At 32.7% G+C, this 14,692-nt stretch overlaps 2 protein-coding genes across 2 annotated transcripts in view; one reads left to right on the top strand and one right to left on the bottom strand.

The window, feature by feature from the left end:
* Cdc73 (cell division cycle 73) overlaps positions 1 to 14,692 on the top strand; it is a 122,013-nt gene that overhangs the window by 52,025 nt on the left and 55,296 nt on the right. The window lies entirely within an intron of this gene.
* Positions 5,603 to 14,661, bottom strand: B3galt2 (beta-1,3-galactosyltransferase 2). The gene is made up of 2 exons (XM_015491673.2): positions 13,848 to 14,661; positions 5,603 to 9,487 (listed from the first exon to the last, which is right to left on the bottom strand). The coding sequence occupies exon 2, from the start codon at positions 9,359 to 9,361 to the stop codon at positions 8,093 to 8,095; it is 1,269 nt and encodes a 422-aa protein (XP_015347159.1). The 5' UTR covers positions 9,362 to 9,487; positions 13,848 to 14,661; the 3' UTR covers positions 5,603 to 8,092.

Here is a 14,692-nt window from a genome sequence, read left to right as displayed (position 1 = left end):
TTGGTCTGAAGATTTCTTTCCTTGAAGTGTCTTTGTCTGTTTTTTTTTTTTTTTTTTTTAATCAGGGTGATGCTAGCTTCATAGAATGAGTTTGGAAGGGGTCCCTCCTTTTCTATTTCATGGAATAGTTTGAGGAGGATTGGTGTTTGCTCTTCCTTGAAGATCTGGTAGAACTTGGCTGAGATTCTGTATGGTCCTGGGCTTCTCTTTGTTGGTAGGCTTTTGATGCTAAACGCAAGGCCATCATCATTCTAAATGGAGAAAAATTTTTAAGCATTCCCTCTAAAAACTAGAACAAGACAGGGATGCCTTCTTTCACCAATTATATTCAACACAGTCCTTGAAACTCTAGCCAGAGCAATTAGACAAAATGAAGAAGTAAAAAGGATACAAATAGGAAAAGAAGGGCTCAAACTATCCCTATTTGCCGAAGACATAATTCTATATTTAAAAGACCCAAAAAACTCCACCAAACAGCTTCTTGAACTCATAAATAAATTCAGCAAAGTAGCAGGATACAAAACTAACACTATATACCAGTGATGAATAAGCTGAAAGAGAAATCAGGAGAACTGTCCCATTTAGTCCCCCCAAAAAACAAAAACAAACACCCCCCAAAAAACCAAAAAAAAAAAAAAAAAACCCCAAAGTTGGAAATCAATCTAACAAAAGAAAAGAAAGACCTCTACAATGAAAACTACAAAACACTAAAGAAAGAAATTGAAGGCTATGTTAGAAAATGGAAAAACCTCCTGTGTTCTCAGATAGGCAGAATTAATATCGTCAAAATGTCCATACTACCAGAAGCACTATGCAGATTTAATGCAATTTCTGTTAACTAATGACGTTCTTCATAGAGAAAGAAAAACAGTCATGAAATTCATTTGGAAAAATCAGAGGCCCAGAATAACCAAAGGAATCCTTAGTGAGAAAAGTAATGCAGGAGGCACCACAATACCAGATCTTACATTATACTACAGAGCTGTAGTAACAAAAACGGCATGGTATTGGCACAAAATACCAGGGGAACAGAATAGAAGACACAGAGAAATACTCACAAAATACAGTTAAGGCACCAAGAACATATATTGGAGAAAAGATAGATAGTTCAACAAATGGTGTGGGGAATACCAGAAATCCATATGCAGTAGATTGAAATTGAACTATATATCTCAGCCTACACAAAACTCAGCTCAAAGTGGATCAAGGACCTTGGCATTAGACCGTGCACCTACTAAAAGAAAAAGTAGGCCCAACTCTCCATCATATTGGCTTAGGAGCATATTTTCAACAAATCTCCTAAAGCAAAAGAACTAAAATCAAGAATCACTAATCAAGATCGCATCAAACTAAAAAAGCTTCTTCACAGCAAAGGAAACAATCAAGAACATGAACAAAGAGCCTACAGAATGAGAAAAAGTCTTTACCATGTTTACCTCAGAGCATTAATCTCTAGGATATACAAAGAACTCAAAAAACTTAAGACCAAAAATCAAATAACCTAATCAATAAATTGGCAAAGGAAATGAACAGGCGCTTCAGAAGAATTGTGAATGGTCAATAAGTACATGAAAAAATGTTCAACATCTCTAGCAATTAGAGAAATGCAAATTAAAATGATACTGAGATTCCATCTCACTCTAGTCAGAATGACAGTTATCAAGAATACAAGTAGCCTGGTATTGCAGACGCTCATGCCTGTAATCCCAGTGGCTCAGGAGGCTGAGGCAGAGGATGGCAAGTTCAAAGCTAGCCTAAGCAAAAGTGAGGTGCTAAGCAACCCAGTGAGAAAATATTTTTAAAATATTTTCTTCCTGACTGAACTACAGGTTTAGTTAAAATAGTGACAATTTCCTTTCTTGTTTTCCTTTTTACATTTTCTGAGTAAAGTGCATCTTGAGGCCAGATTTTTTTTTCCATCACCAGTATGAATTTAGATTTTTATGTGTTAAGTCATTTTATTGTTCAAATGGCCTCTTTTTATTTTTGAATTCTGTTTACTTATTTGTTGTAAAATAAATTTTATTTGAGATTGGCATGATGTCATAAGATATTTGTAAAGTAAAATGGTTACTATAGTGAAACGACTTAACATATCCACCATCTCACATAGTTACCAAGTTATTTCATTTTAGGCAAGTAGGAACTTCTTGAAGTTGGTTTCTAGGATGTTTTGACATTAATTAGTCTCTGCCTCCTTGATTTCTGGCATACTTATCTCATACATTTTGTACTCCAGATATGGAATTAATAATTTCTATACAGGGTTTTTTTTTTTTTTTTTTTGGTGGCGGGAGTGGGGTGTAAGGCAACGGATATTTAGAGATTGTATCTTAAAAGTGTTTCTTGCCATTGTGATTTCCCCAGCCTCCATTTTTCTCAGTATTTTTGTAGACAGAGATAGGAATTTCTATTTCATTTTAAATTTGTAATAGTCATTAATTATTGGTAGTTTTGGTCCAAGCTAAAAGAAGGGTTAAGTTCTTTGGCTTTATGTTTGAGTCTTTCCTCTGATGCTGAAATGGGGTTGGATGGAGATACACTTTTATAAGGGTATTACATCATGGGGTTCCCATCCCTAGTCTTACTCTACTTACAACTACATCTCAAAGACCTCACCACCAAATAATCACATTGGGGTTTGGAGGTTTAACAGTAGAATTTTGCTCATAGCATTTCCTAACCATATCAATGTAATTTCTTGTTTATCTGATAAGATTGCAATAATAATTTCAAAATAATAATACTAATATTACTCTTTACTATATGATAGTTAAATGCATTTATTTTTTCTTTTGGATTCAATTCATGATGTACGTAGGTTTATTTACACAGTCCTATATAGATGGATATCAAGATTGTTTACTATTTTCTGCTGTTATAAATCCTGCCTCAGTTACTAGTTTTATGCTTTTTTTTTTCATACTATTATTGCTGTCATTTGGCAGGAGATTCTTAGATGTGGAAATGCTGGGTAAAGGGATAAATGTTTATATAAGTTTGCTAGATGTTACCAGATTCTCCTCCATTGATAGTTATAGTTTTCACATTCCCAGCAGCACATACGAGAGTGTTCTTTTTTCCTCTGCAGGTCTGTCAGAAGTGTGTGATGCCAACAGGCTAAATATTTTGCTTATTTGATAGGTAAATAATAATTTCTCAGTGAAGTTTATAGCATGTTTCTTTTGGCCAAAGTTGACCTTGGTTTATGAGGCATATTATTTCTTTTTTTTGTAAACTATTAACATTTTTGCCCATTTTCTATCAGGGTGATGGTGGTGGCCATTGTCTTTTTTTTCTTTTTTTTTTAGTTGTAGTTTGACACAATACCTTTATTTTATTTATTTATTTAGTTTTATTTGGTACTGAGGATTAAACCCAGTGCCTCACACAAGCCAGATGAGCACTGTATCACTGAGCCCTAGCCCCAACCCAGTCATTATCTTTTCTTTGTCTATCCTTTTAATATATTGGGATTATAAACCTTGTAGATTGCAAGTATATTTTCCCAATTTTTCATTTGACTTCTGAGTTTGTTGATGAGTTTTTATTGCCATGCAAATAAACTTTTTTAGTTTTTTGTGTAATCATATTTGGAAATGTTGTGCTTTGAATTTTTTGTTTTTCCAGTACTAGGGATTGAATCCAGGGTATTGTGCATACTACACAAATGTTCTGCCACTGAGCCATGTTCCCCTTGATCTTAATTTTTCTAGGAATATGTTTTAAATATAATAACTGGAACACTTTTTTAAATGCCTTTAAGGAAATTTAAGGTGATTATAATGTGATCTTATTAGCTTTTTTTTTTTAAACTCAGTAATTCTACAAAGTTCTCATTGCCATCAATATGTCATGTGTTCTCTTTGTTTTTTATATTCAGATGTGTTTTTAATATGTTAATCATTACAGCAAAGCAAATTATATTGGTCTGATTTTTATGTAAGTTAGTATTTTTAATTAGAACTAATTTATGAAAGCATGAATTAAGGTTTTACATATTACACTATAGCTTTCTGTTTAGTAGTTTTAGATATGGTTACTCTTTTCCATTATTTTACATTTAGGTTACCATTTGAAGTAAGATTCAAATGTTGAATCCCTTGCAAGTCATATCTTGAGAGCAGTAAGGTTTATAATTACATCATACTTGGAAAAGGGTAAATTGGTATGCCTGTAGGTCAAGTGTAGATTGACAAGTTTCTTCCTGAAACTCAAAATGTCCATTCTAATATTTGATGTACATTATTACAGTACCAGTCTTTTGCAAGTAATATCTAAGTGGTAATGTGGAAATTCTTTGAGGTATTGTAAAATGTACATAAATGGAGGATTTCTTTCTAAATCTGCATTAATAATCAAATTTTGTTAAGCAGTAAAAATGGCTAGATAAAGTAACTTTATCACCTCTTCACAAAATAGTAGGTTGACTAAACAGCATAATGGATAAATACACTGTCAATTTTGTCTATTAAATGTTATCAATAGTGCCAGATGTTTCATGGCATACAGCTAGCAACTGGGGAGACTGAGGCAGGAGGATTGTAACTTCAGGGCAATCTCAGCAACCTGATGAGACCCTCAGCAACTTAATGAGACCTTGTTTCAAAATAAAAAATAAAAAGGACCTGCAAAGTGTCCCGGGTCCAATTCCTGGTAACCACAATCCCTGTCCCCATCCCCACCACCAATTATCAATTGTGCTTCAAAAGAAGCACTTTAAAAGTGCTGACTTGGGCTGGAGTTGTGGCTCAGTGGTAGAGCACTCGCCTCGCATGTGCCAGACCCTAGGTTCGATCCTCAGCACCACATTAAAAAAAAATAAGTAAATAAACAAGTGAAATAAAGGTGTTGTGTCCAATTACAACTAAAACAAAAATAATATACATATATATTATATAATATATATATAAATAATTAATATTATATATATATAAATAAAGTGCTGACTGCTACCTGCCTGCTGTTTACAGATGTAACTCAGGGCCCAAAAGGAATAAGAGATAAACAGTAATACATGTACTTTTCAAAGATTCTTATCATTATTCACCAGCAACTGAGAAGGAGAAAAGAAAAATCAGTGATAGATTAGATATCCTCTCCTTTCCCTTCTCTTTATTTGCACTTTTCATTAGGTGTCCCTTCAGTGTGAGAACATGGCTGTGAAGCCTGGAAGTCCTAGCAATGGATGAAAAACAAGTAGAAAATGGGAGAATAGAGGACAGACCAGTTTTTCTTAGCTTTGTAGGCCTTTTAGTAGCTGTCATATGTGAAATATAGCAGAATAGCTTAATGGTTAAGAGCATTTTTTAAAAATGGAAACCTGCTTTTATTAGCTCTGTGATCTTATATGTTTAACCTTAGTCCTGTAACTCTTAGTGAGACCTGTCTCAAAATTAAAAAAAAAAAATGATTATTTAGGAGGGTTATGTGAGATCATGTGTATGAAGTGCTTTTATTAGTACCAAGTAAACTGCTTGCACAATCAATAAATAGTTTCTGCTGTTGCTGCAAGTATTGTTTTTGTTGGATTTCTTGGAAATAGATATTAAGAAAATGCCAGTTGAGACCATGTGTGATTTTGCTATGAATGAAAACGAGGTGAGGAAAATCTGAATTATTTACTTTGAATTTCATCATTTCTAACCTTAATCAAAATAAACCAGTGTTGTGCTGAAAATTTTGATATTTTCAGCTTCTAAAATATCTGTTGACATTTTGAACATAAGGAGCACATAGTAGTCCCTTAATCTTTTTTTTTACCAAGTCCAATGCTATCATTTAAAATTACATTTTCATGTATGCAAAAATTACATAGTACTAGGATAAAGAAGACAAAATTAACAGTTGTTAAGATATCAACTTATTTTGTTCAAGTAATCAACATGCATGTTTTTGAAACCAAAGGTCAAAATAAATTAGTAGTAGGATATTTATTTTAAAATAAGGACTTTCAACATTATAATAAACTTCACTGTTTAGTCCAGTTCCCTTTGAGGACTCAATGTCATCATCAGACTATCATTTTTCAAGACAGAATTATTAGGAATATAGAAATGATTTTAGATTGATACCTGAGATAGAAGGAATTTAAGTGTCTGTTAAGATTCTGCTAAGAATTCAGTTTTTTGTAAGTTACTTTTTTTGAGCCTGGCCTGTTTAGAAGAAAAAATAAGTACCTTTAAAGATCCTATGTTTTAATTGTATTTGCACAAATAGCACGTGGATTCTTTCTATTTACATTTATGTGTGCACATACATGTATATGTCCCCCTGCTTTTTTTTTGTTTTAACTTTTGAGGTTAATCAGAGGAATGACTGCACTGATGGAAGAATTTCTTCTGTATTTGATTAAATACTAATTTGGTGATTTCTTCTTAAGTGTGACTTTTATTTAGAATTTTGGTCATTCTGCAATCTTAGAGAGTAAATTAAGTGAAAAATTGAGTTGAATCAAGATTTGGGGGTGTTACACAGCTCTTTTTCAGAATTACTTGATGTAGTGTAGAACACTTAAGCTACTGATTTGCACATGGTAGATAAATTGAATGTAAATAGAATTCAACAAACCAATTAATAAGTATTTAAACATTTTTTTTGTGTGTGATTCTGAACTATAATAGATATTATAGTTATACTGTGGTGATTTATCCCTTCATAATAGGATCAGGGAAAAAATGTTACTAGAATCCATAGAAGAAACATCCTAATTAATATACTTATGGAATAAAAACACCATTTTAAAGTTAGAGGTTAATATTTCTTGATTTTAAAGTTCATGATGGAGCCATACAAAATTATTGTGAAAATACTTGTATCATATCACTCTGTGAAAGTTTTATTTACCTTCTTGTATTAAAAAAAGACTTCTTAAAAGTGCATTGTATACATTGTTCATCCTAGAATCAAGTGTTCATCAAACATCTATAGTTCCCCCCATCCCTCCCCAAGAGATTTTTAATTGGTGATGAAGAATAGTTGTCATCTACCAAATTAAAAACTGCAAGTTTGTAAACTTTGCACTCAGAGAAAGAAATATATGCCATAAAATGATTAAGTATTGACATGTGTACACCTGCTGTCAGGAAATAAACCCATATGTTGCAGTCTGGCAGACATGCATCTTAAAATGTTGAATGAAACTGCTGCTGTATTCTTTATCCTTCCTCCTTTTTTCACCAGTACATCCTTTCTGTGCCTATAGGTGATTACTTTTGCTTCAGTTAGAGGAATATGATTTCATTTTTGCAGATATACTTGAAATCAGATGTACTTAAGTTAAATGGTGTTATTCTTCAAGAGTGCAGTATTTGATCTAATCTAATAACTCATTGAAATACTAGCTTGGCCCTTAACACCAATGAGGAAACAAAGTTTGTCTACTTTGAAACATTTAATAACTTGTTTTTATAAAAACTTGAGCCTGAGACACATTAATATTTCACATTTTATCACATTATGTCAAAATAATTTCCCCCAGTATATGTGAGTATTAAAAGAAATCTCAGTTATTTTTAAAAGCAAATACTAGGATGGGTACTACATTGATGAAACATCTGAACATTATGGAATAACTCAACTAAATCTTATTGCGTGGAATATATTAAGTTTTTAGAACCCTAGAAGTCAGGTCAGAAATTTTCCTTTGCACAATTACAAAGTTTCCTTAAAATTGATAGTAATGTTTTATTTACATTTAATTATGAATTGAAATGGAAAGCTAAATCTTAAATGAAGGATCTTTTTACTGTCTTCATTTTTTAAATTAAAATTTATGTGGAAAATATATGCAGATACATTTTATTGGCCCCTAACATAATACTTGAACCATTGATGTATGCATGCTTGTTGTTGCATGTTAATACACAGACTCCCCTTATACAGTTTTTTATAGATTGTTTTGGGATACCTTTTGTCATATGATGTTTTAGTTTTAAGAATTACTTTCTTAAGAAATTAAAAAAATATTTTTTTTTGAATTCCTTTATGTGATGAGTTTTAACTAAACCTTGTACTATGGATGTTGTCAGTTTTAACTATACATGCTTTTAGCAATATTTACAGATTGCACACTTGAAAAAAATTGTCTTTTTTAGTGTAGTTTACGGTGACGATACCTGCTTGCCTTTTCCTTTGCAGCGTTGGCACAGGCATTGTGCTTATTTTGTTGTAAATGGTTCCAGTATTTTATCAGTTCGCTAGGCTGGAACTGATGAGAGGTAATTAGGTGACTGTATTTACAGCTTGAATAAGAAACTCGCCAGTGATTGAACACAAACTCATTGGGAGGGGGCACAGGATCAATTCTTAACTTGGCAAGACAGATTCCTACGTACACATCTTCCAAATGCAAACGACGAATACCTAAAGAAACTTTGAATATCTTTTCTGCCAGATCTCCAGAAAAAACATAACCAGTTCCAGAACAGAATACAGGGTAACGTTCACTTGGGTAGAGGTCGGGAGGCATGTACCACTTGCTGTCTTTGTTTCGATTGGGTGCATATCCTCTCATTAGGTAACCAGTAAAATAGTTATGTCTAGGAGGCAGGTCTGGCTTCAGTAACTTATGTATTAAATATTCAGTGTTGACAAACATGTCACTGTCCGTTTTCATAACATATGGAACATGTGGACAGTATGTTGCCACCCAGTTCATACCCATAAGTGTTTTAATGGTCAGATTATAGTATGTATCTAAGTATTCCTGTTGAATTATATCATGATACTGTTTGCTTTCTTCTAGTATTGCACGTTGAAGGTAGCCGTTTAGCTTAATACTTATGCCCAACAAAAAAATTCGTGTGATTTGGATACCAGGTGCTAGACTTTCGTTGCCCCAGGTTTGCCGAATAGCTCTTCTAGCTTCTATTTGTCCAGGTTCTGCTGCTATTAGTAGTATTAAAAAAGGACTTTTCTCCTGGCATTTTCCAGGCTCATTGATAATATATTTGAAATGGTAAGAATTTGAATGTCCAATGCCTTTTAAATTGTAAATACTTCCATTGGCACTAAGTGTATTCTCCAGCCCTGTAACTCCTTGTGGTGACAGGTCTGTGTTATTGGAGTTAGTTGCTGTTTGGGGCCTCAGAGTTTGAGGAACTGTGTCTTTCCAGATGTTCCGAAGGGAGCTGTGGTTTGTTTCACTCTTTGTAGAACGAAATCCTCGGAAAGTGTATGTCACAGGATTTTCTTTGAATCCAGCTTTACCTGGTAGCCAGTCATGATGATTGAAAAACAGAAACATAGCAAAAAGAAACACTAGAGAAAGTACACCAATAAGATGAGTACGGAACAGAGACCTCTTGGCGGTCCAGGTCATCTTTGCAAAGCAGCAGTGCCTTCTTCTCCACTGAAGCATGTTGTAAATATCCAGTGATGGTATAGGAGATATTGGTGGCTGAAAATACTGTTTTCTTCTCTGAATCAGTAGTGTTCTTTGGTATTCATTTTCTAATTCAGTCACGTTGTGTCCCCTGTAGTCATCCTATAAAGATAAAGCATAAAGGTTTATAAAGTGCTAAATACTACAAAACTGTCTGAAAGGGCCTCTGGGTGCTATTAGGACAAATAAGAGGTTCTTAATCTGGGAAAATATAATAATGCAGAAACCGCTCATAATTTGTTTCCTTTCTGCATCATAATAATATTACTGAGAACAAGATTAATTAAAAAATATTTTGGTAGCAATTAGCACTTTTAAAGAGAAGTGATGGATTAATTTTCTACTTATTTCATTGTCTCAATAGCTCTGGTCATTTGTACATTGGCTTAAGTTAAGGATTTAAAAGTTATAAGTTTCTGGATTCCTGAGAAAAGGCCACGTAAGAAGGCCTTGAGAACAGATGGAAACTGGATTGGCATTAATTAAAATTGATTTGACATACCATTGGTGGTATGGTGCACAGTCAGCGGCCTTTTTTGTAAAATGGTCATGTATCAGTCGTGGGACAGACGGTGCAAGGTTGATTATGGCAGAGTTCTGTTAGTCACAGTACACTGCTTGGCATGTTTCCATTGGCCCCTACTGTGTTGAGAAAGTCAATGAGAAGATGCACCTGTCAAAATTAATTTTCAGGGTCCAGTAACTTCAGAGTAGAATTTTTAGACAGTAATAAATGATTAACATTTTCAAGTACTCTCTTCTAATTTTAACCTTCCACTTCAAATATGAAATATTCAGGAGGTCTTTCTTTGTCCTTAAGATGGATTTTTAAAGTGTGTAAAAATTATTTTAATTATCTGGTTTGGGGCAGCGGATATCATATACACTGCAGCAGTTTTTCTAGGCTTCCTATAAAATATAGGCAGTAGCTACTATCAGTTCCAACTGTTTAAAATTTTAATTTTCATAAAATGTGTTTTAAAATACTCTTGAATTATGCTGTTGTAAATCTGCATTCAGACAGTTTATCAAATCCTTAGGACTTTTAATATCACAACACTTAAATTTTTTTTAAAAAGTTTTTGAAATGTCAGTATGGGAAGTTCATGATTCCACATATTAAAAATTGGCTATGTCATCTTGCATCGAGGCTTTCAAGAGCATAGCACAAACTTATTCATGTTTGTTCTTAGATTTTTCTCTTTGTTCTTAGATTTTCCAGACCAAGAATTGGGGAGCATAGAGGTAGGCAAAGAGCTGTAGTTTGAATTCCACTAAAAGAATGGAAAACTTTTGGGGAAAGAAGACTAACAAATATATAATTTTGATTTTTTTCAGTTCTTTTCTGAAAATAATTTCTTTAAGCAAAAGAAAACTAATGAAAAATTTAATGTAGAAATATTTGTTTATTTAAAAGAATTTATGTAAATACATTTGCTTATTTAGCTTGTCATACTGAGTCATGGTTAATAATAGATTTGTTTAACATTGACATGAAATTATTTTAGGAAAAATAGCATTTACATGTAAATTCTCATAATTGAATGATTACAGATTAAAATTCCCATACATAATATCAATACCTTGAAAATATTGGATAGAAAGTTAAAAGACATGAATGAAAGTACTATTCTAGTAGCAGCCACTAGGAGGAGCAAGTAGGTGGGAATTTGAAAGAACTTCTAAAGTGTAACAGTACAGGCACCAACCAGAATTTGATAATTCTTACTTTTTGAAATTATATAGTGCTTTTAGAAGTCTTAATATTCTTAACAAAATAATGAATCATCTCATAGTTATAAGCTAATTATTTTAAGTTTGGGGTTTTAAAAGCAATTGTTCATTAGAGTTTATTTGCATGCATTTAAATTTTTTACGTTACTGTAAATGAAGAACAAGACTATTCATTGTATCAACAAAATATAGTTCTTTTGTAAGCGAAGTTAAGAATAATAGAGCTGAGTATTCTGATTTAGAAAGTAATCATTTCCTTCTTGTACTTGTAAATAGTTGGCCTTTGTGTTTAAACCAGGAAACAATTTTTAAGATTTTATTACAAAACGATACATTTGGCAACTAGTAAATTCCCCCTCCCCACCTCAAAAAAGAGATCAGTAGATGTTAGGGTTATGTATGTAAATTTAAAAGAAACAAAAGTTACTTTTAAAATTGTGTTTCAATCCAAATAAGTTCAGTGTACCAGCTTTCTGTTTCAGTCAAATAAATCTCTTAAATGTGTAGATGTATGGTTTAAAAAGCAATAAGTATAAGGTCATGTATTTGAATCAAGATATTGATAAGGTCATGTATCTGAAGAGGTGAATGAAATAAATATTATAGTAATAAGTTATGTTATTTTGATGAAAACATTATACCTGAAGTGATTTCTCCAAAACATTTCAGTGCTACAGAAAAGAAAAAATTATTACATATTGTGATCTATCAAGTACAAAATTTTGGTTCTAATATGTTTTATAGTAATATATCATAATGTTGCACCTTAATTTAAATTTTATGATAGTTGTGTGTCTTTAAATATTAATCTGTGGAGGCTTAAAATCTGTATCTGCTTGTTTTGGAATCTCCCATTGATAAAAGAAGCTCATGTATCTAGCCTTAAAAAAAATTCTTTGTTAGAAGTTTCCTAGGTATTTATCATAGTTTTCTGTTAAGAGTAAGTAAAATTGAAGCAACTATTTCTCCTTTTATCAAATGATAATATATATTCTCCAGTTAATGCCTGTTACATTTGAATTCTTGAAAAGTGAGAACAAGACAAAAAAGCTTAATATTTTGGCATGCAAATAGTTTTGTACTTTCATATTTTTAGAAGAGAAATGACTTTGATTTATCTCTTACAATTCTTTTTTTATATTTTCAGTGTGTATTTATTTACATCTTGTGGATTGAAGTTCATGCAAATGATGTTACTGTAAAATGCAGTTCATTCCACTCACATGCATACAGAGTTTTATCATTTGACTTTCAAACGTTGATATATTTAGTCTATTGGAACAGCCTTAGATTTAAGTGGTGCTTTAATAGAAAAACTTATACACTTTCATTTTGAGATATCTAGCTTATAAAACTGCTTAATTAGGTGATTTTAACATTAATAAAGGTAACAAGAGGGACTTGATTTTTACAACCTTTTTTTCTTAATACTATATTATTTTGATCTGTTGGAATAAAACTTCATGGTTATTATTGAGTTGATGTTGAGATGTAGTAGGGCCTGTTATACATGGCTAATCTTAATTTCGTAATACAGTGCTTACATATTATCTTAAAAAATGTTTGCCTTCCGTGATTATTAAATAATACTAGTAAATTATAAAACAGGGAAAATCAAGATATTGATAGTTTTATAAAATTTTTAGGAATATCCTTGTTCTAGAACTCTTGAGTTTTTTTTTTTTTTTTTTTGCTATTCTAATGATGATTGTTGCTATAATAGTTTATTTGATTGATCTCTATACTGAATGTACATATAGTGGCAGTGGTTCATTACTACATATTAACATACCCTGGAAGCATATTGGATCCCTTTATATTTAATGTTTTGAGCTGTTTTGCATTGCTGTTTGTGGATATTTTATATCATAGTATTTTCACATTGTGTTGGAGTTTCACTTTTAGAAGGATCTCCAGGAGCAATTTGAGGTTTCTTCCTTTAGAATCAGTTACCTAAAATAAAAGTTCACTATTTCAAATAGAATTTTTTTTTTTAAAGCAACTATTGACACTTCTTTGTTTAAAGTTGTGTTCGTGGACACTGTACTAACATGTGACTCTACTGTGGTGTTATGGTATGCACAAACTCACACTGCCTTATGTGATCCTTTGCTAATGTTTTCCTTTTAGTATCTTATAGCTCAATAATACTTAAAATTTGTTGATATACTCTTAGATTGTATTCATTGTCATTATTAGAGCAAGTAGATTTTGGAGGGAAGGTTTCATTACTGTAAGCAGTTAAATATTTTGTTTTAAGAGGACTTTGCAAAAAAGCTCATAATATTAAGATCATCCTAAATGGTGTTCAATGTAATTTCACTGCATTGTCTCTTCATAGCCATTTTAAAGAGTGCACTTTAATTTACGAGATAAGGATTCATTTTGACCTAATTTAATGGAGGATTGCTGTGTTTTCTGTACAGAGCTACAGATTTTTTTTAAGTTTAATTTCTCAGAGAATCCTTAAGTATGTTTTGTTACTATTTGCTTTTTCCATCTTATATGTCTATAGTCCATAATTACTCCAAGCTACACACTTAGCTGAATAAAGCAGTGGCAGCTTGTCTTCTAAACAATGACAAATTTTAAAATTATTTATTTAGAACCCCTTTCTTAGTTTCAAGGGCAGTGAACTGTGTGAACTTGTTTATAAAGGATTAGTGCCTCCAGGGTTATAAAAAGGTAACACATTTAAACAAATATCATACACAAGATATCGACATACCTTCCTTGGTCAGGCCATTTATGTGGTGAGGATTATGCCCACTGAAAATAGTTTTGGCACGCCATCACTTCAGCAAAAAAGATGCTATCGAACATGCGCACATCCCCCAACAGTCTGCCTTCTGCGATTGCTTTTCACAGTATCCAAAGTGTCCATCTGTCTGCTTGTCTTCAAGTTACCCTCCTTGTTCATATGGGTCCTAGTCTTCTGAGGTTTCCCCTTTCTTTCATTCTCTCTTTTGTTAAACAAAAGAGCTGTAGTTGTCCGCTGTATTTGGAGCACTGTTGACTCTTTCCGACAGTTGATGCATTGAAGCTTTTTACATCTGCTGTTTTCCTGGCTGGACAATGCAGTGCTGTATTCCCTTCTCAGTATCCATATTTCTAGTATTAACACTAAGCTGCAGTGTAAAGCAGCAGAGCTAGAATCTAGTGCTTCGGTTGTGTTGGAAAAGAATAGGATTTACCTCTCTTCTTTCGTTGCTGTGTGGCAGCTGCAGGAAAGATTTTTTTTTGAGCAGTTTCACTGGGGTTTTAGTCTATAATATGAAATCCACGGTTCTTCAGCTGCTGCACAAGCAGGCAGCAGTTTAAATGTGGGCTTGACAGATGCTCTCTCTGACAGAGCAGAATTTAACGTCACTGCTTGGCTGAATCCCACGTGATTGTTTGCATTCATTTTGACTAAAAACCTAAGGTAGAGAGAAGCTTAGAGATTTTACTTCTATGTGATAAATTATATATATTAATGTAAGTGTAACGATGAGTGAATAATGTGAAAATGGGATGATTATGAAATGAATGGTTATGATTTTATTTTATTGCAGCTCACTCCCCCCCCCCCCC

The sequence above is a fragment of the Marmota marmota genome, unplaced genomic scaffold (assembly GCF_001458135.2).
Source record: "Marmota marmota marmota unplaced genomic scaffold, marMar, whole genome shotgun sequence".
Taxonomy (NCBI): Eukaryota; Metazoa; Chordata; class Mammalia; order Rodentia; family Sciuridae; genus Marmota; species Marmota marmota.
Note: the sequence above shows the minus strand (reverse complement) of the source record. Positions and strands in the feature narration are given on the sequence as shown.